Source organism: Macaca mulatta, chromosome 14 (genome assembly GCF_049350105.2).
Source record: "Macaca mulatta isolate MMU2019108-1 chromosome 14, T2T-MMU8v2.0, whole genome shotgun sequence".
NCBI classification, from domain to species: Eukaryota; Metazoa; Chordata; class Mammalia; order Primates; family Cercopithecidae; genus Macaca; species Macaca mulatta.
Window position 1 is genome coordinate 78,272,263 of NC_133419.1, and position 26,986 is coordinate 78,299,248.

The 26,986-nt window shown below is 43.2% G+C and overlaps 1 protein-coding gene and 4 long non-coding RNA genes across 7 annotated transcripts in view; 1 reads left to right on the forward strand and 4 right to left on the reverse strand.

Annotated features, from left to right (window-relative positions):
* Positions 1–24,845, reverse strand: part of LOC114672364 (uncharacterized) — a 32,182-nt gene extending 7,337 nt beyond the window's left edge. Inside the window, exons 1-2 of the long non-coding RNA XR_013404204.1 lie at positions 24,718–24,845; positions 3,860–3,948 (exon numbers count right to left, since the gene is read on the reverse strand). This is a non-coding gene — a long non-coding RNA (uncharacterized LOC114672364). The remainder of the gene's footprint in view (positions 1–3,859; positions 3,949–24,717) is intronic.
* The window catches only part of AAMDC (adipogenesis associated Mth938 domain containing), a 52,157-nt gene extending 27,238 nt beyond the window's left edge, over positions 1–24,919 (forward strand). For 2 of the 3 annotated variants that reach the window (XM_015115118.3, XM_077960447.1), the window contains exons 3-4: positions 21,943–22,038; positions 24,741–24,919. In XM_015115118.3, coding sequence (XP_014970604.1) covers positions 21,943–22,038; positions 24,741–24,881 — 237 coding nt within the window. In that variant the 3' untranslated portion in view covers positions 24,882–24,919. The remainder of the gene's footprint in view (positions 1–21,942; positions 22,039–24,740) is intronic. The other variant, NM_001266228.1, reaches the window with a different exon arrangement.
* On the reverse strand, positions 5,263–7,720 carry LOC144334415 (uncharacterized). Its single transcript, XR_013404215.1, has 2 exons — positions 7,643–7,720; positions 5,263–6,597 (listed from the first exon to the last, which is right to left on the reverse strand). It is a non-coding gene; the product is annotated as an uncharacterized LOC144334415 (long non-coding RNA).
* LOC144334409 (uncharacterized) lies at positions 14,923–15,560 on the reverse strand. Its single transcript, XR_013404209.1, has 2 exons — positions 15,419–15,560; positions 14,923–15,054 (listed from the first exon to the last, which is right to left on the reverse strand). It is a non-coding gene; the product is annotated as an uncharacterized LOC144334409 (long non-coding RNA).
* LOC144334406 (uncharacterized) lies at positions 16,110–19,150 on the reverse strand. Its single transcript, XR_013404206.1, has 2 exons — positions 17,092–19,150; positions 16,110–16,366 (listed from the first exon to the last, which is right to left on the reverse strand). It is a non-coding gene; the product is annotated as an uncharacterized LOC144334406 (long non-coding RNA).
* Positions 24,920–26,986: the final 2,067 nt, after the last annotated feature.

The following is a 26,986-nucleotide window of genomic DNA, read 5'->3' on the forward strand; positions in this document are numbered from 1 at the left end:
TGTAATCATAGCTCACTGCAACCTCAACCTCTTAGATTCAAGCGATCCTCCAGCCTGCTCTTATCATCCCAACGAGCTAGAAGTAGAAGCATGTCCCACAATGCCTGGCTAATTTATTTTTATTTTTTGTAGAGACAGAGTCTGTCTGTTTTGCTCAGGCTGGTCTCAAACTCCTGGCCTGAAGTGGTCCTCCTTTTTTTTTTTTTTTTAAAGATGAGGTCTCACTCGGTCCCCCAGGCTAGAGTGCAACGGCACCATTATTGTTCACTGTAGCCTTGATCTCCCAGGCTCAAGCGCTCCTCCCATCTCAACCTCCCAAGTAGCTGGGACTACAGGCAATTGCCTCCATACCTGGCTAATTTTTTATTTTTTATTTTTATTTTTACTATTTTTTTTGAGACAGAGTCTTGCTCTGTTGCCCAGGCTGGAATGCAGTGGCGTGACCTTGGCTCATTGCAACCTCTGTCACCCAAGTTCAAGCGATTCTCTTGCCTCAGCCTCCTGAGTAGCTGGGATTACTGGCGTGTGTCACCACTCCCGGCTAATTTCTTTTGTATTTTTAGTAGAGATGGCTTTCACCATGTTGGCCAGGCTTGTCTCAAACTCCTGACCTCAGGTGATCTGCCCATCTCAGCCTCTCAAAGTGCTGGGATTACTGGTGTGAGCCACTGCACCCGGCCTAATTTTTTAATATTTTGCAGAGACAGGGTCTCACTCTGTTGCCCAGGTTGGTTCAAACTCCTGGGCTCAAATGATCCTTTTGCCTTGGCCTCCCAAAGTGCTGGATCTGGTTTTTTTGTTTGTTTGTTTTTTGTTTTTAAATGATGCAGTTCCCAGTTATCCTTTCACCCTCCTATATTTCAAAACACATATTTGAAGACCTAGCTATTCCATATCAAATGCTTTTTCTCTTCCAAACTTATCATGATCTTTCTTTCCTCTTCACCTTTGCTAAAACCATTTCCTTCTGTATCTGATGAAATCTTATACATTCCTCTATTCTTGGCTTTTGCATTATCTCCTCTATGAAGCATTTTCTTAATCCTGAGAATGAGCTGCTTACTCCCTTCCATTATTTAATACTCTGTGCTTCTATTATAGTACTTAGCACAGTTCACTTGTATTATAATGAGGATCTGTTTCTCCCACTAAGTGGTAAACTCCCTAAGGTTAGCAAGAACTATGCATTTAACACAGTGCCAGTAAAGCAAGAACTCAATAAATGTTTGCTGAATTGAAATTTCCATTATAAATGTCATTAAACAAACTGTTTTTATCCTTTTTAACATTCCCTCTGAGATAGGTTAATGTTATAATTCCTTTTTTATTAGTTTAAAAAAGGAGAGAGCAGATTTTGTAGTGATTACAGAATGGAAACAAGAAAATTTAAGGTCTTCAAGCAGTATCCTGAAATAATAATTAGTATAAACTCCAAAATCTCTACCAGTCATTAGAACAACTAATATGTACCTTTATGTACCTTTAAATATGTACTAATATGTACATATTACTAATATATATATGTACTAATATGTATGTACTAATATGTACTAATGTGTACCTTTAAATATAACTTTTTCAGGGTCACATAACTAATACTTTTTGGAACCAAAATTTGAGCAGAAGTTGTTCTTTCTCTAAAGACCACATACTTTCCTTCTGTTTTATACTATTCTTGCTCATTTCTATCCTACGGCAATACCTATCTTATTATAAAAGAGTTTTCTATATGGAAACATGCATAGATCATTCATTCATGTGTCCTTTTCGTTAGACTGAAAGGGGTCAAGAATGAAGGTATAAATATATAAGTATAAAATTAAAAGAAAAAAACAATTAGTAGCCACCCAAAGAAAATTAAAGGAAGTATGGAAATGTTTACCCCAACTTTTTATTTTTAAAAATGTTAAACCTACGGAATAGTTATGTGAATAATATAATACATTTCCATATATCCTTTACCTAAATCCTCAAGTTGTTAACATTTTACCATGTTTGTTTCTTTTCTCGCTCTAAACACACACACACACACACACACACACACACTCTTTGTCCCCCTATCATTTGACAATAAATCACAGATATGATATTTCAGTATTTCTCTCCTAAGAACATGAATATTCTCCTCTATAACTACAGTTCTCTTATCAAAAACAAGGATATTATCATTGATACAATAATATCTTTTTTTTTTTTTGAGATGGAGTCTCGCTCTGTGGCCCAGGCTGGAATGCAGTGGCATGATCTCGGCTCACTGCAACCTCCGCCTCCCAGGGTCAAGCAATTCTCTGCCTCAGCCTCCTGAGTAGCAGGGATTACAGGCATGTGCCATCACGCCCAGCTAATTTTTGTATTTTTAGTAGAGACAGGGTTTCACCATCTTGGCCAGGCTGGTCTTAAACTCCTGACCTTGTGATCCACCCGCCTTGGCCTCCCAAAATGCTGGGATTAAAGGCGTGAGCCACTGCACCCAGCCGATACAATAATATCTAATATACAGTCTGTCTTCAGATTTCCCCAGTGTCCCAAGAATGTTCTCTATAACTTTTGTCGATTCTCAGAGAATTGTACAATTGACCAGGTAGAGTTTCTTCTGCTCAGGACAGTTCTTCTTAAGACTGATGAGCTGTTCCTAGCTGTTCCTTGTGTTTTTGTTTGCTTTTGCTTTTGTTTTCCCATTCACCTTCTAAAGCTGGTTGTTGTAGAAGGCTGATCTAATTGGATATTTGTCCCCACCCAAATCTCAGGTTGAAATGTAATCCCCAATGTTGGAGGTGGGGCTTGGTGGGAGGTAATTGGGTCATGTGGGCAGTTCCCTCATGATTGACTTAGTGCTGTCTTGGTGATAGTGAGTCAGTTGTCAGGAGATCTGGTTATTTAAAAGTGTGTGGTACCTCCCCCAACCTTGCTCCTGCTCTCATCATGTGACATGCCTACTCCCACTTCACCTTCTGCCATGGGTAAAAGCTCCCTGAGGCCTCCTCAGAAGTCAAGCAGATACTGATATCATGCTTGTACAGCCTGCAGAACTGTGAGCCAATTAAACCTCTTTTGTTTATAAATTACCATCTCAGGTATTTCTTTATAGCAATGTAAGAAAGGCCTCTGTTGAACTTCTTGAATTTTGAAAATTTTCAAACTGATGTAACAAATTATAAAAGAAATAGAATAAACAGTTGTATACCATCAATTGAGATTCACTAGTTGTTAACATTCTGCCACATTTGCTTTATCTAGCCCTCTGTGGCCCTCTTCTCTCCTTCTCATAATTATTTTTACTAAATAATTTGAAAGTAAGTTGTGGGCAGTCACAGTGGCTCACATCTCTAATCCTAGCACTTTGGGAAGACGAGATGGAAGGATCACTTGAGCCCAAGAGGTCAAGGCTGCAGTGAGCCATGATTGCATCAATGAGCTTCACTCCAGCCTGGCCAATAGAATGAGACCCTATCTCAAAAAAAAAAAAAAAAAGAAAAGAAAAAAAGAAAAAGAAGAAGAAAGAAAAGAAAGAAAAAAGTCACTGAAATTAATTATTTTTAATGTTGTCCATTTGACATACAGAATTTGGTTTATTTGTTTCTGTTGGCATACAATTTTAGATGCCGCTCATTTCCTGTCTTTCTTGATTTAACTCTTTGAATATGTAAAATATTTACATGATTCAGAATTCAAACTTCAAACTATGACAGTCACTTGCTGTTCACTATCACCAGAACAGCAAGGGAGATATCCACATCAATGATCCAGTCACCTCCCATTAGGTCCCTCCTCCAACATTGGGGATTACAATTCAATGTGAGATTATGCAGGGACACAAATCCAAACCATATCATAGATGCACTTGGAAAGTCTTACTCACCTCCCTATGTCTTCCATCACATTCCCACCTCGCTCCATGTAGGTAATTATTTTGTATTAGTTTCTGGTTTATCCTTTTTTTGTATTTTTCTGGAAAAAATAAGCAAATGCAAATATACGTGTATAAATACATTTTTTTCTTTTTTCCCCATTTTCCATACACAAAAGGTAGCAAGCCTTACTTCTTTATATTCTGTTCACTTAATATATACAGAAAATCAGGATATCAGTTCATAGAGATATGTCTTTTTCTTTATTACCACTGTATAGTAACCAACTTTGTGAATGTAATATCATTTATTCAATTTAGTTCTAAGGGGTGGGCACTCTATTGCATTCAATATTTTAGTACTATAAACAATACTACATTGAATAACCATGTATATATTTTTTGTATTATTGAAAGAGTATATCCAGGGTAAATTTTTGGAATTGAGATTGTGGTTAAAGAGTAAATGTAAATTTAGATTTGTTAGATATTGCTAAATTCTCCTTTATAGGTGTTGTACCATATTTTAGTATTACTAACAATTTATGAAAAGGCCAATTTTAAAATGTAGAAATGTTTAAATTTGTTAGTAAAAATTAACAGTATTTGTATTAGTCCATTCTTTCATTGCTATAAAGAACTACCTGAGACTGGTTATTTCTAAAGAAAAGAGGTTTAATTGGCTCAGGTTTACATAGGCTGTACAGGAAGCATTGCTAGGGAGGCCTCAGGAAACTTACAATTATGGCAGAAGGCAAAGAGGAAGCTGGCATGTCTTAGATGGCCAGAGCAGGAGGCAGAAGGAGAGTGGGAGGTGCTACTTTTAATCAACCAGAACTCAAGAGAATTCAGTCACTATCATGAGAACTGCAAGGGGGATATTGGCCCCATGATCCAGTGGCCTCACACCAGCCCCCTTCTCCAACATTGGGGATTATAATTTCACATGAGATTTGGTCAGGGACACAAATCCAAACCATATCATTCTGCATCTGGCCCCTCCCAAATCTCATGTCCTTCTCACATTTCAAATTACACCCATGCCGGGCTGGGTGCAGTGACTCACCCCTGTAATCCGAGCATTTTGGGAGGCCAGAGAGGGCAGCTTGCTTGAGTTCAGGAGTTCAAGACCAGCCTGGCCAACATAATGAAACCCTGTCTCTACTAAAAATACAAAAATTAGCCGGGCATGGTGGCACAGCCTTGTAATCCCAGCTACTTGGTAAGCTGAGGCAGGAGAATCACTTGAACCCAGGAGGTGGAGGTGGCAGTGAGCCAAGACTGTACCACTGCACTCTAGCCTGAGTGACAGAGTGAGACTCCATCTCAAAAAAAAAAAAAAAAAAAAAAACGTGCCTTCCCAGCAATCCCCCAAATTCTTTTTTTTTTTTTTTTTTTTTTTTTTTTTTTTTGAGACAGAATCTCGCTTAGTCGCCCAGGCTGGAGTGCAATGGCGTGATCTCGGCTCACTGCAAGCTCCGCCTCCCGGGTTCACGCCATTCTCCTGCCTCAGCCTCCCGAGTAGCTGGGACTACAGGCGCCCGCCGCCTCGCCCGGCTAATTTTTTGCATTTTTAGTAGAGACGGGGTTTCACCGTGTTAGCCAGGATGGTCTCGATCTCCTGACCTCGTGATCCGCCTGCCTCGGCCTCCCAAAGTGCTGGGATTACAGGCGTGAGCCACCGCGCCCGGCGCAATCCCCCAAATTCTTAACACATTCCAGCATTAACTGAAAAGTCCACGGTCCAAAGTCTCATCTAAGACAAGGCAAGTCTCTTCTGCCTATGAACCTATAAGATCAAAAACAGTTAGTTACTTCCAAGATACAATGGGGTTATAGGCATTGGCTAAATATTTCCCTTCCAAAACGGAGAAATCAGCCAAAACAAAGAAGCTACAGGCCCATGCAAGTCTGAAACCCAGCAGGGCAGTAATTAAATCTTAAAACTCCCAAATAATATCCTTTGTCTCCATGTCTCACATCCAGGTAACATTGATGCAAGGAATGGGTTCCCAAGGCTTTGGGCAGCTCTGCCTCTGTAGCTCTGCAGGGTGCAACCCCTGTGGCTGCTTTCATGGGCTGGCATTGAGTACCTGCGGTTTTGCCAGGTGCATGGTGCAAGCCATTGGTGGATCTACCATTCTCATGTCTGGAGGATGGTGGCCATCTTCTCACACCTCCATTAACCAGTGTCCCAGTGGGGACTCTGCGTAGGGGCTCCAACCCCACATTTGCCCTCCATACTGCCATTGTAGAGGTTTTCCATGAGGGCTACGTACCCCCAGCAGACTTCTGCCTGGACATCAGGCATTTCCATACATCCTCTGAAAACTAGGTAGAGGCTCCCAAGCCTCAACTGTCACACTCTGTGCACCCACCGGCTTAACACCTCATGGAAGCCACCAAGGCCTATGGCTTGCACCCTCTGAAGCATCAGCCTGATCTGTACCTTGGCCCCTTTTAACCATGGCTAGAGCTGGAGTGGCCATGATGCAGGGTGCCATGACCCGAGGCTGCACAGAGCACTGAGGCCTTGTACCTGTCCCACAAAACCATTATTTCCTCCTAGGTCTCCAGGCCTGTGATGGGAGGAGCTACTGTGAAGGTCTCTGAAATTCCTTCCAGGAATTTTCACCATTATCTTGGTTATGAATATTTGGCTCCTCTTTACATATGCAAATTTCTGCAGCTGGCTTAAATTCCTCCCTTGAAATTTTTTTTTTTCTTTTTTTTTTTTTTTGAGACAGAGTCTTGCTGTGTTGCCCAGGCTGGAGTGCAGTGGCGCAATCTCAGCTCACTGCAAGCTCCACCTCCTGGGTTCACGCCATTCTCCTGCCTCAGCCTCCTGAGTAGCTGGGACTACAGGTGCCTGCCACCACACCCGGCTAATTTATTTTTTATTTTTTATTTTTAGTAGAGACAGGGTGTCACCGTGTTAGCCAGGATGGTCTCAATCTCCTGACCTCGCGATCCACCCATCTCGGCCTCCCACAGTGCTAGGATTACAGGTGTGAGCTACCGCACCCGGCCTTTTTTTTTCTTTTATGCCACATGACCAAGCTGCAAATTTTTCAAACCTTTATACTCTGCTTCCTTTTTAAATGTAAGTGCCAGTTTTATGTCTTTTTTTTTTTTTTCTCAAGAATATGAGCATAGGCTGCTAGAAGCAGCCAGACCTTGTCTTGAGTGTTTTGCTGCTTAGAAATTTCTTCCACCAGCGAAGTGCAGTGGCTCATCCATGTAATCCCAGCACTTTGGGAGGCTGAGGTTATGAGGTGGGCCAAGGTGAGCAGATTGCTTAAGCTCAGGAGTTCAAGACTAGCCTGGACGGCCGGGCGCAGTGGCTCAAGCCTGTAATCCCAGCACTTTGGGAGGCCGAGACGGGCGGATCACGAGATCGAGACCATCCTGGCTAACACGGTGAAACCCCGTCTCTATTAAGAAATACAAAAAAAACTAGCCGGGCGAGGTGGCGGGCGCCTGTAGTCCCAGCTACTCGGGAGGCTGAGGCTGGAGAATGGCGTGAACCCGGGAGGCGGAGCTTGCAGTGAGCTGAGATCCGGCCACTGCACTCCAGCCTGGGTGACAGAGCGAGACTCCGTCTCAAAAAAGAAAAAAAAAAAAAAAAGACTAGCCTGGGCAACATGGCAAAACGTTGGCTCTACCAAAAACACAGAAAATTAGCTGTGTGTGGTGGTGTGCACCTATAATCCCAGCTACTTGTGAGGTTGAGGTAGGGGGATTCCTTGAGCCCAGGAGGCAGAGTTGCAGTGAGATGAGATTGCCCCATTGCACTCCAGCCTGGGTGACAGAGTGACACCCTGTCTCAAAAAAAAAAAAAAAAAAAAAAAAAAGAAGAAAAGAAAAGAAACATCTCCCACCAGATACCCTAAATCATCACTCTCAAGTTCAAAGTTCTACAGATCTCTAGGGCAGGGGCACGATGCCTCCAGTCTGTTTGCTAAAGCATAGCACAAGTAACCTTTACGCTAGTTCCCAATAAGTTCCTCATCTCCAATACCTTCTCAGCCTGGACTTCACTGTCCATATCACAATCAGCATTTTGGTCACAACCATTCAACATGTCTCTGGGAATTTCCAAATTTGCCCTCATCTTCCTTTCTTCTTCTGAGCCCTTCAAACTATTCCACCCTCTGCTCATTACGTAGTTCCATAGCTGCTTCCACATTTTCAGGTATCTTTGTAGCAATACCCTCTTACTGGTACCAATTTTCTGTTTCTAGTCTCTTCTTGCATTGCTATAAAGAGCTACCTGAGACTGGTTACTTTCTAGAGAAAAGAGTTTTAATTGGCTCACAGTTCCACAGGCTGTATAGGACACATAGCTGGGGAGGCCTCAGGAAACTTACTATCATGGTAGAAGGTGAAGAGGAAGCTGGCACATCTTACATGGCTGGAGCAAGAGGAAGAGAGCAAGCGGAGAGGTGCTATACACTTTAAACAACCAGCTCTTACTCAATATCATGAGAACAGCAAGGGGGATACTTGCTCCATGATCCATTCACCTCCTACCAGTCCCCTTCTCCAACATTGGGGATTACAATTAGACATGAGATTTGGGCAGGGACACAAATCCAAACCATGTCAGTATTCCATATTTCTTTCTTTACTGAAGTCAAAGTTGAAAACAGAATACAAGGTGGAAGCTCCCAAGAATGAAAGGACAGACTGGTGATTTCTCAGAGCATGTGAGAATCCTTCATTTAAGCTCAAACATTCTAGCATCCAAATGAATTTGGATGTGAAGCATCATTAATTCACTATGAAGTAATAGTGCATATATCGTCACCCAACATTAAAAGATATGTAGGGTTTGCTTACTGGCATTGTCTTTAAGATAAATCACCTGTTTCTTCAAGCAGCTCTACAGAGGAATGAAGCAAAAAGGTAATTGTAATGAGTGCCACAGTAAATGAATCAAGAGAGGTATAATGGTAATGAGAGGAAGGAATACCTAAGACTGCCTAGATGACTTAGAGGGATTCCTCACAGAAAGTGGGATCTTCTTTTTTTTTTTTTTTTTTTTTTTTGAGAGGGAGTCTTGCTCTGTCGCCCAGGCTGGAGGGCAGTGGCGCAGTCTCGGCTCACTGCAAGCTCCGACTCCCAGGTTCATGCCATTCTCCTGCCTCAGCCTCCTGAGTAGCTAGGACTACAGACGCCTGCCACCACACCCAGCTGATTTTTTGTATTTTTAGTAGAGACAGGGTTTCACTGTGTTAGCCAGGATAGTCTCTGTCTCCTGACTTCGTGATCCGCCTGCCTCTGCCTCCCAAAGTGCTGGGATTGCAGGCGTGAGCCATCAAGCCCAGCCGAAAGTGGAATCTTTGACCTGACTCTTGAAGGAGAAGTTTCCCAGGTAAACAACGGTAACTAGCTTACTGGCAGAAAAAACATATGTCTAGATGTAGAAGTGTAGGAAAAAAAGCAGGAGTAGAATCATGGGAAGAGCTCTTCAGTTGGTCACCAATATCTATAAATATTTATTTTTATAGGAAGCTCTAAAGTCATATAATTGGTTGAGGCTAGATTGATATTTAAGGTCCATCCAATCCTTGGATCCTATGACTCTGATTATTTTGTTTTATTTATTTATTTATTTTATTTAAGTTTTGCATGTGCTGAACATGCAGGTTTGTTACACAGGTATACATGTGCCATGATGGTTTGCTGCACCTATCAACCCGTCAACTAGGTTTTGTTGTTATTATTGTTGTTGTTTGTTTGTTTGTTTTTTCTGAGACGGAGTCTCACTCTGTCACCCAGGCTGGAGGGCACTGGCGCAATCTTGGCTTACTGCAGCCTTCACCTCCTGGGTTCAAGTGATTCTCCTGCCTCAGCCTCCCAAGCAGCTGGGACTGCAGGCGGGCGCCACCATGCCCAGCTAATTTTTGTATTTTTAGTAGAGACAGGGTTTCACTGGACAGTATTGGCCAGGCTGGTCTTGAACTCCCAACCTTGTAATCCGCCCGCCTTGGCCCCCAAAGTGCTGGGACTACAGGCGTGAGTCACTGTGCCCAGCCATCATCTAGGTGTTAAACCCCACTTGCATTAGGTATTTGTCCTAATACTGTCCCTCACAGGGTGACCCAGGCTGGCGTACAGTGGTATGATCATATATCACTATAACCTCAAACTCCTGGACTCGAGCAATCCTGTCATGTCAGCCTCCTGAGCAGCTGAGACTACAATTGTGTGCCACCATGCCTGGCATGTGTGTATATATATACACATACATATATGTACACACACATATATACATACACATATACACATATATGTGTATATGTATACATATGTGTGTATATGTGTATGTATATATGTGTATATATGTATATGTGTATATATACACATATAGGTATACATGTACACATACATATATGTGTATAGGTGCACACACATATATACATATATGTGTATATATGTATGTGTATATATGTGTGTGTACATATATATGTGTGTGTGTGTGTGTGTGTATATATATATATGGTTTTTGGTTTTGGTTTTTTTTTTTTTGAGACAGACTCTTGCTCCGTCACCCAGGCTGGAGTGCAGTTGTGCAACCTCAGCTCACTGCAACCTCCGCCTCCTGCGTTTAAGCAATTCTTTTTTTTTTTTTTTTTTTTTTTACAGTTTTAAGATTTAATAAAGTGAAAACAGAGCTCCCATACAAAGGGAGGGGACCCAAAGAGGGTTGCCATTGCCGGCTTGAATGCCTGGGTTTATATCCTGATCATTGTCCCTCCCGCTGTGCTCTTAGGCGATAGATGATTGGCTGTTTCTTTACCTCCTGTTTTTGCCTAATTAGCATTTTAGTGAGCTCTGTTTACTACCTGATTGGTTGGGTGTGAGCTAAATTGCAAGCCCTGTGTTTAAAGGTGGATGCGGTCACCTTCCCAGCTAGGTTTAGGGATTCTTAGTCGGCGTAGGAAATCCAGCTAGTCCTGTCTCTCGGTACCCCCTCTCAACAGGAAAACCCAAGTGCTGTTGGGGAGGTTGGCCGACAACCGCTCTAACTGCTTCCTGCTGAATTGGGGTGTAGTAGGGGTTGTGCAGTTGAGATTTCCTTGGGAGGGGTGTCTTCACTTCAATGTCATTAACATCAGAGCATGGGCTAGCAGGCCAGTCCAGGGGTCCATGGTAGGTCTTAGTCATAGACTGCATCTGGGGCTCCATTTGAAGAACCAATTGTAATTTTACAGCTTTGATTCTGGAAAAGACAAACTTAACAAGGAGGTTAAAGATATAGGGATTGAAATGTATGGCCTGCAGTGCAGGGGATTATTTCTTTGGCACACTTTACAGGCCCTGACTATCTGCTTGATAGTTTTGAAAAGGCCTGGTCCAGTAAATAATGATTTGGCCATCTGATGGGTGTTATCAATGCCTAAGTGAAAGGTTTGGTGAAGGGTTTTAAGTAATTTCCATTGGTTAGCTGCAAGCAAACGTATTTTTCCTTCTTCGGTGGCTAGCCATCCTGGGGGGAGGAAACTATGTTCTTGTGAGGTTCCCCATTCTATTTCTTCTTTTGAGTAATGGGGCTTGGTTTCCCAGAGGGGATTACCCCATACTAGGGGTCTTTCTATAAGCATTTCTGATGGAGGGTCCTGCCTTGCAGCTCTTTTGGCTTCAATATCCGCTTGGCACTTCTATTTCCCTTTCCTTTCCTTTCTGATGACCCTGGCAGTGTAAGATTGCCACCTCTTTAGGTTTCTGTACAGCCAATAATAATATCCTAATGGTTTCCTGATGTTTGATTGGTGTTCCCTCGGAAGTTAGGAATTCCCTTTCCCTCCATATTGCTGCATGGGCATGGAGGACTAGGTAAGCATACTTAAGAGTCTGTATATATATTTACCCTTTTTCCTTCTCCTAATTCTAGTGCCCAAATGAGGGCTATTAGTTCTGCCAGCTGAGCACTAGTTCCTGGAGTGAGGGGTTACTTTCAAGTATTCCATTATCACTGACCACTGCATACCCGCTTTTCGAAGTCCTTTTTCTACAAAGGAACTTCCATCAGTATACAAGTTGACGTCGGGATCAATCAAGGGAACCTCTAAAAGGTCCCCTTGAGTGGCGTAGGTTTGAGCAATTACTTGATGACAGTTATGTTCTATCTTTTCTTCGTCTGGAAGAAATGTGGCGGGGTTAAGAGTTGCACAAGTGCGCAGTCACAGCACTGGCCCTTCAAGTAATACAGCCTGATATTTAAGTAAACGGTTGTCTGACAGCCACAAGTCTCCTTTAGCAGTGAGTATGCCGTTCACATCATGAGATGTCCACACAGTAAGATATCTTCCCTGTATTATTTTAAATGCTTCAGATACTAAAACTGCTACTGCTGCCACTACCCGTAAACAATGAGGCCAACCCTTTGCCACTACATCAGTTTTCTTACTCAGGTATGCCATGGGTTGCAAGCTCATCCCTCGGACCTGTGTAAGGACTCCTAGAGCTATTCCTGTTTTTTCCGTGACATATACGAAGTCTTGCCCCGTTGGCAAGCTTAACACTGGGGCTTGGGTTAGGGCCTTCTTTAGGGCCTGGAAAGCCGCTTCTGCTTCAGGTGTCCATCTTACTAAATGGGTATTGGCTTTCTGAGTTTCTTTAATTAATGTATATAATGGTCTGGCTATTTCACCATACCTGGGAATCCATATTTGGCAGAAGCCTATTATCCAAGGAGCCCACTTAGTTGTTTTAGGGTTTTGGGATGAGGATAAGCCAGTATAGGCTGGATACATTCCTCACTGAGGGCCCTGGTGCCTTTGGATAATTTTAGCCCTAAGTATTTAGGCTGCTGTGAGCAGAGCTGAGCCTTTGGTTTGGAAACCTTGTAGCCACAGGTAGCGAGGAAATTTAAGAGCGCTTGGGTGGCTTGATGGCACAAGGTTTCTGAACGGGCAGCTAAAAGTAAATCATCCACATACTGAAGGATAAGAGTGTCCAGGTGTGAGAACTGGCTCAAGTCTTGGGCTACTGCCTGGACAAATAGATGGGGGCTATCACTGAACCCTTGGGGTAAAACAGTCCAGGTGAGCTGAGATGTTGAGTTCAAAGGATCTTCAAAGGCAAACAAGAATTGAGAGTCAGGATATACAGGGATGCAGAAAAAGGCATCCTTTAGGTCCAGGACTGTAAACCACTCTGCTTCCTCTGGTATTTGGGAAAGCAGAGTATAAGGGTTAGGTACAGCTGGGTATAGAGGGACAATGACCTCACTGATAATCCTGAGATCTTGCACTAACCTCCACTGTCTGTTGGGTTTCTGTACTCCTAAAATTGGAGTATTGTAGGGGCTATTGCATGGTTTTACTAGGCCTTGGGCTTTAAGTCCTTAACAATTTTTTTGAGTCCTTGTTGGGCCTCGGGTCTAAGGGGATACTGCCTTTGGTAGGGAAAGGAGGCAGAATCCTTTAGTTTAATTTGAACAGGATGGGCATTTTTTGCTCGTCCATAGTGTCCTTCTGTTGCCCAGACTTCAAGATTAATTCCTTCCTCAAGCAGGGGACAACAAACGGGTGTTCCTTTTCCTATGTTTAGGTGTATAATGGCCCCTGCTTTTGCTAGAATGTCTCTCCCTAACAAGGGAGTGGGGCTTTCAGGCATAATTAGAAAAGCATGTGAAAAGAGTAAAGTTCTCCAGTCACAACTTAGTGGCTGGGAGAAGTATCTAGTGACTGGCTGTCCTAGGACCCCTCAGATAGTGACAGATCTGGAGGACAGTTGTCTGGGACAGGAGAGTAAGACTGAGAAGTCCGCACCAGTGTCCAGGAGACAGTTAACCTCCTGGCCCTCAATGGTTAAGCATACCCGGGGTTCTGTGAGGGTGATGGCATGGGCTGGCACTTGCCCTGGGCACCCTCAGTCCTGCTGGATCATCTGGTTAGTGGCTTCTGACTCAGAGGACCTTCGTCCCCTGGGGCAGTGGGCCTTCCAGTGATTCCCTTGACATAAGGGGCATGGACGAGGGGGCAGCTTATTTCTATGTGGACAATCTTTTATAAAGTGTCCTTGTAGACTGCACTGGAAGCAAGCCCTATTAGGCATTCAATTTCCCTAGGCTTTCTGTGTTCCAGAGCCTCCAAAGTCTGCTTGCCTGAGGGCCATGACTAAAGCAGTGGCCTTTTTTTTCATCCCGTTTATCCAGTTCTGCTTGCTCCTCCTGATCTCTATTATAAGAAACCGAGGTTGCCAAGTTCAATAGAGTTTCTAAGTTTTTTGAAGTTTTTTCTAATGTCTGCAGCTGACTGAGTGATAAACCTATCCTTTAAGATTAGTTGGCCTTCAATAGAGTCAGGTGACAGAGAGGTATGCTTTCTCAATGCCTCCCTTAGTCTCTCCAGAAAGGCAGTAGGATTTTCTTCCCTTCCCTGTGTTATAGTGGACATCATTGAATAATTCACAGGCTTCTTCCTAGTTTTCCTTAGTCCTTCTAGCACGAAAGTTAGCGAATGTCTGCAGCACCAAGCTCCGTGTTCTGCTTCTGTGTCCCAGTGAGGGTCTACACTGGGAACTGCCTGCTGGCCTGTGGGGAATCGTTCTCTTTCCTCTGTTGTCATCCTATCATTGACCTGACTGAGATACCAGAGATCACCAAACTCTCAGGCTACAGTTATGGCAGCACTTCTCTCATTTGGGGTTAGTGTCTGATTTAGCAGTAACATTATATCTCTCCATGTCAGATCAAAGGATTGTCCTAACCCTTGTAAAACATCAATATGGCCATCACGGTTATCTGAGAATTTACCTAGGTCTATTTTAATTTGCTTCAAATCTGAGAGAGAAAAAGGTACGTGCACTCTGGCTGGGCCGAATTCTCCTCCTCCCACTGCTTGGAGGGGGCATAATTGGGGAATATTGGCACTCTTTGGTTCATTGTTTATCCCTTTGTCTATCTCCTTTTGGACCATTTGGGTTGAAGGGGATTCCTTATTAGTTGGGGAAGGAGTTAGGGGGACACCAGGTAGGGAGGTAGACTCTAAGGGCTTCCTATAGGGTATAAATCACACTTTTTACATAATTGCGAGTTGTCTCTTAATGAAAAGAAAGTTTGTACATGTGGCACTTCACTCCATTTGCCTTCTTTTCTACGAAAGAGGTCTAGGTGTAAGATGGTGTTATAATTTATACTTCCTTCAGGAGGCCAGGTTTCTCCCCCTTGAAGACGGTATCGTGGCCAGGCGGTACTGCAGAAAAATATAAATCATTTCTTTCTTAGTGTCTGAGAGTCAAATTGGTCCCAATTCTCCAGAATATATCTTAGGGGCGTTTTTGCCTTACGGGGAACGTTTCCCATTGCTTTGGAGGTCCCTTCATGGTCGCCAAATGTTACTGGGGGGCCCTTGCTCCCAGAGCTCCCAAGATGGCGGTGGGCTGCTTCCAAGATGGTGGCAAGCCTTGTGTTCTCTGACCTGGGGTTCTTGGCCTCACAGATTCCAAGGAATGGAATCTTGGGCCATGCTGTGAGTGTTATAGCTCTATTAGAAGCCATGGGTCACAGAAGAGAACCGTGGAACCCAGTGACTAGTGTTCAGCTCAATTAGGACGAACCTGGGCACTTAGTCGTGCAGGAACAATGGCAAGCCTTTAGCCCGATCGGGAGCGGCAATGGGCACCTCGCTGGATCAGGAGCACAGCGGACACCCTGCTGGATCCAGAGGGATGGAAGTCAGCGGCAGGTCTGTGACGGCGGCAAACAGCAGTGGTGGACATGGAAGAGTGCAGCTGCAAGATTTAATAGAGTGAAAACAGAGCTCCCATACAAAGGGAGGGGACCCAAAGAGGGTAGTCCGTGTTTAACCAATTCTTGTGCCTCAGCCTCCTGAGTAGCTGGGATTACAGGCATGTGCCACTACGCCTGGCTAATTTTTGTAATTTTAGTAGAGACAGGGTTTCGCTATGTTGGCCAGGATGGTCTTGAACTCCTGGCCTCAAGAGATCCACCCACTCTTGGCCTCCCAAAGTGCTGGGATTGTAGGCATGAGCCACCACACCTGACTGATTTTTTTATAGAGACAAACTCTCACTATGTTGCTCAGGCTGGTCTCAAACTCCTGGCCTCAAGTGACCCTTCTGCCTCAGCCCCTCAAAGCACTGAGATTACAGGTGTGAGCCCCTCTGCCTACCCCTATAACTCTTATTATTGCAGCTAATATGGTGGACTTGAATCTTACTAAGGGATTATATTTTAAAGTTGGCAATTATGGTAAAATTTGCAAATAGTTCAAATCCTTTAAGATGATTTTTTTTTTTTTTTTTTTTTTTTAATGCAACAGTTTCACTCTTGTCGCCCAGGCTGGAGGTCAGTGGCACAATTTTGGCTCACTGCAACCTCTGCCTCCCACGTTCAAGCAATTCTCCTGCCTCAGCCTCTCGAGTAGCTGGGATTACAGGTGCCTGCTACCACGCCCAGCTAATTTTGGTATTTTTAGTAGATGTGGAGTTTCACCATGTTTGCCAGGCTGGTCTCGAACTCCTGACTTCAGGTGATACGCCCACCTTGGCCTCCCAAAATGTTGGGATTACAGGCATGAGCCACCGCTCCTGGCCAAGATGATCCCTTTAATGTTAGAACATAATGATTATTCTTGGGCCCGTCTCTATTGAAGATACAAAAATTAGTCAGGCGTGGTGGCACACGCCTGTAATCCCAGCTACTCGGGAGGCTGAGGCAGGGAGAATCGCTTGAACCTGGGAGGCGGAGGTTGCAGTGAGCCGAGATCAAGCCACTGCACTCCAGCCTGGGCAACAGAGCGAGACTCCATCTAAACAAATAAAAAATATAAAAAAGAACATAGTGGTTATTCTTGATTGAGAACCAGATTAATTAGTTGCCTTGCATTTAGGGTGTATATTATATGAAAAAATGCATACTGTAGTTCTAAACACTAGAAATACACTCAGTGAGTCAAAGGTTCATATTGGAAGCAGCAACTATGAAATTGACATAGAAGGAATAGTAGATACTTGTCTGCTATCTCATGTACAATCCAGGGCATATGTTCCTTGAATGGAATGACTGAATTGCCAGGCACAGTGGCTCACACCTGTAATCTCAACATGTTGGGAGGCCAAGATAGGAGGATTGCTTGAGCCTAGGAGTTCAAGACAAGCCTGGGCAATAGAGAAAGACCGCGTTGCTACAGAAAGTTAAACAACTAGCCAGGCACGGGGGCATGCATCTGTATTCCCAGCTACTTGGGAGGCTGAGGTGGGAGGATCACTTGAGCCTGGGAGGTTGAGGCTGCAGTGAGCCCTGATGGCACCACTGCCCTCCAGCCTCAGTGACAGAGAGTGAGCCCCTGTCTCAAAAACAAAAAAGAATGACTGAATTACTCTATTTCCATAGTTCTTACTCTCTCCTTCTCTGGACCATATAGCTGAATCCCCAAAAGGTAAAGGCCCCTATAATATGGCTCCCTTATATATATTTTGCAAATTAGACATAGTGTCTAATGTGGTTGAGTCCCCAATATTTATTCTACAGCTCATGATTTGCCTAACTAGTCATGGTTTAGTTTAGTAATGGATTACTTAGCGTGATTACTTAGTGTGAAGGCCAAAGTGTTGTAATAGAAGTCTCAAAATTCAGTAGCATAAAGAAGATGGAAGTGTCTTTCTCTGATAAATTATTGTGGCCAGTCCAAACTTTTGGTGGGGTGAGAGAGATGTGAATAGCACAGGCTCATTTAGGGACCTTGGTTTTTTCCTTTTTATTGCTCTACCATCTCCTAGAACATTTGAATTGTAGGAACCAGTTGTAGGCATGGCAGGGCTCTAGCTTGCAAGGAAGAGGAAAGAGAAGAAAAGCTCATGCCAAACCTAGATATGAAATCGTTTCTTCTGCTCACATTCCATTGAATTTTATATTAGTGACAGCACAGTCATATGACCACACTTAACTGCAAGAAGGACAGAAAACGGAGTGTCTAGCTTATCAGCTATGTGCCCCAGAAAATAGGCAGAATAGATTTTGAAAGAAAAACTAGTCATCTGCCATTATGAGATGGGAGGGTAAGTTGGCTAGCAGACTTTTGGAAAAGATTTCCATTGTCCTAAACTAATAAAGAAACATATAATACTAGACCAAAAGTTTGTTAATATTTTGATAATTCCACTTGTAAGAAATGTTTCCTCTATAATCTTACACATCTTCTTTTGTATATTCTAAAACATTAGTCTGAGAAGGGGACCATCGGCCTCAATAGACTGCCAGAGAGGCCTGTAGCACAAAAACAGGCCTCTGCCCTGGCAGAGGCAGCAAGATTATTTAAGAGCCTGTTAATTCAGACAAGCAATAATGACAATGTGACTCAGGCAGCGTCCACAGGGGATAGATTCCAGAGATCCTTTAACCTTCACTCACAGAATCTGCTTTTATCAGCAATACAGCAAGATGATAGCATTCCTACTACCCATTTGTGCTCACCTAATTTTGGCAGAAGGAAATACTTCTTTGGAAGTGTAGTTTAGGAATGTTTTCTTTTTAAAGTTAACATGAAATAGGGAGAAACGTTCAAGACAGATAGGATGCCATCTTGTTGCTTAGCCGGCATAATGGATATTAGCTGGACATTTTTCCATAATTAATAGCTTCTCCCACAGAAAAAACAGTAAGCTTTTACCACCTTAGGTCGTTTGACAGAAAGCCTCTTAAAGTAGAGGAACAGAATCAGACACTCAGTAGGAACAAGAGCCTACTCATTTGCCCTGAGGGATTGGAAACAGCACAGGAATTGCTAGTGGCAGGTTGAGGATGCCTCATTAACAGTCTCATGCTCCAATCCCAGGCCTCTGCACAAAATTGTGAGTAATCACTGCCAATGCTTGGATCCACAGGCCTTTGCAGTTATCTTTCATTGCTTTGTACATGACACTGTGAGCCTTCAGTAAAGCAGCAGCAGCCCAATTCATCACTTGAGTTCCATTGATCCAGCCACTCCAATGGGCTGTGGCTGTCTCTAGTCTAATCTCCAGAGGATTATGGGTCTGCAGTCTCCTATGACCTTACACTTGGATTTCCAGCAGTCAGTGGCCTTGTTTCATTTTACTAGAATGTGAGCTCTGGGTGAGAGAGCGAGACTCCATCTAAAAAAAAAAAATTAAATAAATAAAACTGCACATGTAAATATGTAAGATATTATTATTACAGGATTTAATGAAAACTCATATTCATCCTCCCCATACGTTTCTTTTTTTTTTTTTTTTTTTTTTTTCTTTGAGACAGAGTTTCGCTCTTGTCGCCCAGCTGGAATGCAGTGGCACAATCTCAGCTCACTGCAACCTCCACCTTCCGGGTTCAAGCAATTCTCCTGCCTCAGCCTCCTGAGTAGCTGGAATTACAGGCACACACCACCACATCTGGCTAATTTTTGTATTTTTAGTAGAGACAGGGTTTCACCATGTTAGCCAGGCTGGTCTTGAACTCCTGACCTCAGGTAATCCGCCCTCCTTGGCCTCCCAAAGTGCTGGGATTACAGGCGTGAGCCACTGCGCCTGGTCCCCATACCTTTCATAAATATATAAATTTTAGTCCTATCTCCATGACGCCTCATCTTCCTGAACTGGAAAACCCTTCTTTGGCCCATTTGTTATCTCTTTGAGAATTTCAACAGCTCTTTTCCTATACCATCACTACCATTAGAATGTACCCCTTCTACAACCACTGCTTCAAGGCCTATTCATGTTCATACTTCGAGACCCAGTTAAAACAGCATTGTCTTCGATGACAGTTTCCCATTTGGGTTTATTCACTCTGTCTTCTGAGATCCTCAACTCCATTTCTTCTCATCTTACTATAAATATTTGCACATTTTCACTAACGTTACCTGAATGAAACTCCATGGAACATTTGGTTCATCTCAGTATTTCTATTGAGACACGGCACAGAGTTAAGTTCTCAGTAAATGCCAGATGAATGAATGAAAGGATAGAGGTATATGGGTCAGGAAAGGAATGCTTTGTCTCTGAGAGCTTCAGTGCTAAAAGCATTGTCCTTGTGCAGATGCCTACCAGGCGGAGACCGGTAGGTTGGGCTGGTAGTTCTCAAACTCTAACTCCCATATCCCCTCTGCTGACGTAGAGGTAGTTCAAGAAGCCACCATCCTTTAATGCTCAATTCATCTTTATTAAACACTTCAGCTTAAATGTGCCTGGAAGACTGGGAAGACTTTTCAGAGTGATAGGTAGATTTAAAAGCATAAAAAGAAGTTTCCTGGAGTTAGCTGGGAAGGTTAGGAAGTTCAGAAAAAAGTAACAATATAGAGATTCTTAGGAAATTTTTCTAAAGTCAAAATTTTAGCATGCTATGCAAGTGCTTTCTTTTCCCACCTCAGCTGTCACTCTGCATACAAGTTGTACTGAATTAACTGTTCTTCTAGTCTTTTTCTTTCCTCTGAGCCTTTTTTTTTTTTTTTTTTGAGACAGAGTCTCACTCTGTTGCCCAGGCTGGAGTGCAGTGGCAAGATCTCAGCTCACTGCAAGCTCCATCTCCTGGATTCACACCATTTTCCTGTCTCAGCCTCCCAAGTAGCTGGGACTACAGGTGCCCGCTACCACGCCCGGCTAATTTTTTGTATTTTTAGTAGAGACAGGGTTTCACCATGTTCGCCAGGATGGTCTCGATCTCCTGACCTTGTGATCCGCCCACCTCGGCCTTCCAAAGTGCTGGGATTACAGGCATGAGCCACCGTGCCTGGCTGCTTTTTTTTTTGAGATGAAGTATCGGTCTTGTTGCCTAGGCTGGAGTGCAATGGTGTGATCTCAGCTCACTGCAACCTCTGCCTCCCAGGTTCAAGTGATTCTCCTGCCTCAGCCTCCCAAGTAGCTGGGACTGCAGGCACGTGCCACCACGCCCAGCTAATTTTTGTATTTTTAGTTGAGACGGGGTTTCGCCATATTGACCAGGCTGTTCTCAAACTACAGACCTCAGGTGGTCTGCCCACCTCAGCCTCCCAAAGTGTTAGGATTACAGGCATGAGCCACCATACCTGGCCACTTTTTTTTTTTTTTTTTAATGTACAGTCCAGAGGTTTTTTTTTTTTTTTTTTTTTTTACACAAATTATGGCATGAATTCACAGGGAATAGGCTCCAGCAACTCAGGCTTCTTCCCATTGGTTCTTACACAGTGTGCTTCTCTGGGCGGGGCAGGCTGGTGTTTCATTTGAACCCAGGTACCTTTCTCTCTGGCTTCCTTCTTTTACTGAACATTTTCCTTCATGCATTTCAGGAAGCTATATTGGCTCTTAGAGTGCTTAATGTGCTCAATAGGCACATTAATTCTCGTGGCAAGAAAATGGCCCGTAACTTACTTGTTTACAACAATGCCAACAGCATGTTGGGTAATAGTGTAGATTCTTCCAGTTTTGCCATGGTAACATTTGTGGGACATTCCTTTTTGAACAGTATACCCATTCCCTTGATGTCTACAATATCACCTGTCTTATAGATTCACACGTACCATTGGCCAAAGGAACAACTCCATATTTTCTAAAAGGCCTAGAGGACATATATTGGGGGCATCTCCTCTTTCCCTTTGTATTTGTCATTTTGGCAAATTACTGGAAGATGGTTGTTCCAGCCAAAAGGTCCTGAGCCTTTTTAAATGCTTTTTCCTGTACTTGGAATGCCTTCTTTCCCTGATTTCCTTGATTTATCTCTTTTTTCTTTTTCTTTTTTTTTTTTTTTTTAGACAGGGTCTCACTCTGTTGCCCAGGATGGAGTGCAGTGGTGCAGTCATGGCTCACTGCAGCCTTGACCTCCCAGGTTCAAGCAATCCTCCCAACTCAGCTCTCCTGAGTAGCTGGGACTACAGGCCTAAGTCACCATACCCAGCTAATTTTTTATTTTTTGTAGAGACAGGGTCTCCCTATATTGCCCAGGCTGGTCTTGAACTCCTAGATTCAAGGGATCCTGCCTCGTCAGCCTCCCTAAGTGCCTTAAAGAGCCTATGAGTGATGCTTGGCACAAAGTGAACCTCAGTAGACATTTCTTGAATGAATGAATCCCACGAGAATGCCTATTGCAATGAAAGATTGAGAGCAGGTAACTGTCTACTTTCTCTTTCCACATCCAGCATTCTCCTGGTGTGCAGCCTGCAGATGTGAAGGAAGTTGTTGAGAAGGGTGTACAGACTCTTGTGATTGGCCGAGGGATGAGTGAGGCCTTGAAGGTAGGTGTTGGTGTGCACAGCATTTCTGAGGACAGGTGGGGATCTCTTGGACCTTTGTCTTACAGATTTGTCCTTCTTGGGAGGTCATCTTTATATATCATGTACCCTTGTTTTGCTGACCCAGGATAGCAATGGCTGCATACATTCCTCTGCCTCATCAGCGTTGGGCTCTCCAGTCTACCTAACCCTGAGACAGTGTCATTTCAACTATTTCTCACAATCTCTCAAGTTCTACAAGGATCACTATTTGGTTCTTTACATTTTAATAATACTTTCTATCCTCATAGTATATTTTATAGTACTTCTAATTTTTCTTTTCTTGGACACATTTATGTTTTTCCCCTCTTCAGAAAAAAATGTAATTTTATTTTTCCTTTTTAAAAAATATAGATGGGGTCTCACTATTGTTGCCCAGGCTGGTCTTGAGCTCCTGAACTCAAATGATCTCCCGCCTTGGCCTCCCAAAGTGCTAGGATTACAAATGTGAGCTACCACGCCTGGCCTATTTTTTAATTTTCTTTTTTTTTTTCTTTTTTTTTTTTTGAGATGGAGTCTTGCTCTGTCACCCAGGCTGAGTGCAGTGGTGCCATCTTGGCTCACTGTAAGCTCTGCCTCCCAGGTTCACCCCATTCTCTTGCCTCAGCCTCCCGAGTAGCTGGGACTACAGGCCCCTGCCACCACGCCCGGTTAATTTTTTTTAGTTTTAGTAGAGATGGGGTTTCACTGTGTTAGCCAGGATGGTCTTGATCTGCTGACCTTGTGATCCACCTGTCTCAGCCTCCCAAAGTGCTGGGATTACAGGTGTGAGCCACTGCACCTGGCTTATTTTTTAATTTTCTTACAGAAATAATACATGCTCATTGCAAAATATTTAAAAATCCAATGCAGAAATGTAGAAGTAAAAAGGTGAGATATTCCCTTCCCCGTCTTCACATTTGGTGTATATTTCTCCAGTCTTCTCTGAATGCATCTGCAAATATATACACACTTACACATATAGATATACGTTTATATACTTATAACCATTTTACATAAATATGTATTCTGTAACTTTTTCCCCCACTTATATTACTATATTTTGTATAGTCTTCCACATAGAGGCCTACCTTATTCTTTCCTTTATAGATGTCCTACAGTCCTGTTCCCTACTGATGAAGGTGCCCCTTATATCTAGGACTTTATGTATATAGGGCACTTTCATCAGTAGGGCTCAAGCAATCCTCCTACCTCGGCCTCCTGAAGTGCTGGAATTAAAGGCTTGAGCCACCATGCCCAGCCTATTTATATTTTAAAAATTTAAACTAGTTTTTTTTTTTTTTTCGCCAAGACAATAATTCCTATCTGATAGGCTACTTTTTTTTTTTTTTTAATTTTATTTATTTATTTATTTTTATTTTTTTGAGACGGAGTCTCGCTCTGCCGCCCAGGCTGGAGTGCAGTGGCCGGATCTCAGCTCACTGCAAGCTCCGCCTCCCGGGTTCACGCCATTGTCCTGCCTCAGCCTCCCGAGTAGTTGGGACTACAGGCGCCCGCCACCGTGCCCGGCTAGTTTTTTGTATTTTTTAGTAGAGACGGGGTTTCACCGTGTTAGCCAGGATGGTCTCGATCTCCTGACCTCGTGATCCGCCCGTCTCGGCCTCCCAAAGTGCTGGGATTACAGGCTTGAGCCACCGCGCCCGGCCAGCTGATAGGCTACTTTTATAAATCTCAAATATATAGAAAATATAGGGCATATTAAAAAATATTTCACTTGAGTTCTTTCTGAGGCAGAGTCTAATTAAAATCTATTTTTAAAAAATATTCAGGACAAGCCAGAGTTGAGAAAATATAATCTAATAATAGGTGTCACTATTAAGAACATCTTTTATATAAATTCATTTACAAATATTTATTAAGCATTTTCTATGGGTAAAACACTATTCTAGGCACTGGGGATGGTGTGATAAACAAGACAAACAAGGTTCATGCCCCTCATGGATAATAAAAAACTAGACAACTTCAGATAATAATAAACAGTGAAGAAAATGGTGACTTATGCGGGGCTACTATGGGGTGAGCAAGAAAGGCCTTTCTGAGAAGACTTTTGAGCTGCAGTGTACATACGTGAGTCAATTTCATCCTCACACCAACCCTGTGATGTAAGCACTATTATACCTATTTTACAAGTGAAGAAATTGGGGCTGGGAGACTTTAAAGAGCTAGCCTAACATTTCTTAGTATGTGGCAAAGAAGACATTTAGACTCAGTTTAGACTACCTCAAACATTTAACATTTATGGAGCTTGCACACCAAGGTAGATGTTTCACATACCCTTAGCTCAGCTAGTTGTCATACCAACCCTGGGAGCTAGGTGTTAATATCCCTAATTTACAGACATGAAAACAAAGACTCAGATAACTTAATTTACTTACCCAAGGTTACAGTGCTAGTAAAGATGTAAATCCAAGGCTAACTGCAAATTCCATGTTCTTTCATTTCCATTTCACTTGAGCTTTATGCTTGGGTATTATGATACCTCTGTCAAAGAGGGCTTTTTGACTCATTGGGGCTCCCTGCCAAATTTTGAACTGGTGATACACTGAGTGATCGTGAAGTGGCGATTGTCAACGTCTAATTCTGTAGAGTACACCTGCCTCATGGCAGTAAAGGAAACCCTGGGGGACCTTTCCCCCTACTTACTCATCTCTTTTCCACCTTCCCAGGTGCCTTCATCAACTGTGGAGTACCTCAAGAAACATGGCATTGATGTGCGGGTCCTCCAGACAGAGCAGGCAGTGAAGGAGTATAACGCCTTGGTTGCCCAAGGGGTCAGGGTGGGAGGTGTCTTCCATTCCACCTGCTGATGGAGCCTTGAGAGGAGAATAAATCACTAAGTACCTCTGCCTGTGACTGTCACTCACCATTCTCCAAACCAGCCTCCCCTAAGCATTTTTGGACACCTGCTCATGCCAGGCTGTGCTAGGCTCTTGGGATGCAGGGATGACCAAGACAAGGTCCCTGTCCTTGAGGGTGTTAAAAGAAAAAAAAGAGGAGACAGAAGTTTAATAATGTAGTGAATGAACTGAGGGAACATTTGAGTAACAGGAACAGTAGAAGTATGCCCTGGGAGTTGGGTTCTAGACAGGCTGTTCTACTAACCAACCCTGAGACTGGAGCCAGATCATTCTCTCTGGACTTCGAATTTCAACTATAGGCCAGGTGCCATGGCTCACACCTGTAATCCAAACACTTTGGGAGGCTGAGGTGGGCGGATCACTTGAGGTCAGGAGTTCAACCCCAGCCTAGCTAACGTGGTGAAACACATCTCTATTAAAACTACAAAAATTAGCCGGGCGCAGTGGCTCAGGCCTGTAGCCCCAGCACTTTGGGAGGCCAAGACGGGCGGATCACGCGGTCAGGAGATTGAGACCGTCCTGGCTAACACGGTGAAACCCCGTCTCTACTAAAAATACAAAAAATTAGCCGGGCGTGGTGGCAGGCGCCTGTAGTCCCAGCTACACGGGAGGCTGAGGCAGGAGAATGGCGTGAACCTGGGGGGCGGAGCTTGCAGTGAGCCGAGATCACGCCACTGCACTCCAGCCTGGGCGACAGAGCGAGACTCCGTCTCAAAAAAAAAAAAACTACAAAAATTAGCTGGGCGTGGTGTCACGAGCCTGTAGTTCCAGCTACTTGGGAGGCTAAGGCAGCAGGAGGATCACTTGAACCTGGGAGGAATAGGTTGTGGTGAGCCGAGATGGCACGACTGCACTCCAGCCTGGGTGACAGTGAGAGACTGTTTAAAAAAAAAAAAATTCAACTGTAAAATGTTTGTGCTGGACTAGATGCCCTTTAAAGGTTCCTACTGGCTCAGATAGTCTTTGTTCTACTAAATACCCAGATGGCCTTTGTGAAGCCTTAGAATAGACTGAGAGAATTACAAGTTATCAGCATCACCTTATTTTTAATTTTTCTTTCTTTTTAAAGAACTATGGGCTTTGGTGTCAAATAGCCTTGACTTTGAACTGCAGCTCACTGCCACTCACTGATTGGGCATTTGTCTAATTGCTTAGTTTCACTGTTCTCATATGTAAGATCAGGATAACATTATCAGTACCTGGAGTCACTGTAGGTATTAAATGAGGCAATTCATAGAAAGTATTAACTCACTGCATGGCATTTAGTAAGGACTCAATACATTAAACCACTGTTGTCCTTTTCTTTCTACTAATGGGGATACTGTGTAAAGCCAACTAGTTTCATTTTATGTCTTAATATAGCAGCTTATTATTTCAAAGAGTCATAGAATGTTGGAGCCCAAAGGAACTATCTCACTCATTTATTCAGTAATCCTCTTTCATATCCATTTGCGGACAGCCTATTACTAATTTTCTTATGACCAGTTATTGTTGGGCCCTGGGGGAATAAGGATGAATGTTACAATTCCTGCCCTTAGGAATTATGTTGTATGAGAGAAAGACAAGTAAACAATAATGATACAATGCTAATATTATAATAGTTACTACGTCCAGTGGTGGCACAAAGAAAAGACTAATTTATCCTACTAGGATGGAAGGAAAATTAGGGAAGACATCACTAAGGAGATGACATTTAAGCTGAGTCTTAAAAAATGGAAGGTTCATTAATTCACTGAAAAAACATTTACTTGGCAGCTCTTTTAACTAGACATTTACTAGGTATGGTATTTATCACAGCCATAACTAAATAAAATCGCTTCACCCCGCCATCATTGGAGCAGCAGCAGTGGAAAGATGATTTCTGCTTCACATGATCCTGCCACCTGACTATATAGTTAGGCTTCTTACCTACAGGGACCAATCCATAGACTGGACAGCAACTTAAGATGTGGCTTGGCAAGAAAAGCTGAAACAGTATGGAAAGTGAAGGGATTTATTTTTTTCCAAGTTCACCAAGTAAGTGGCAGACATAGGATTAGAACCCAGCACTGTGT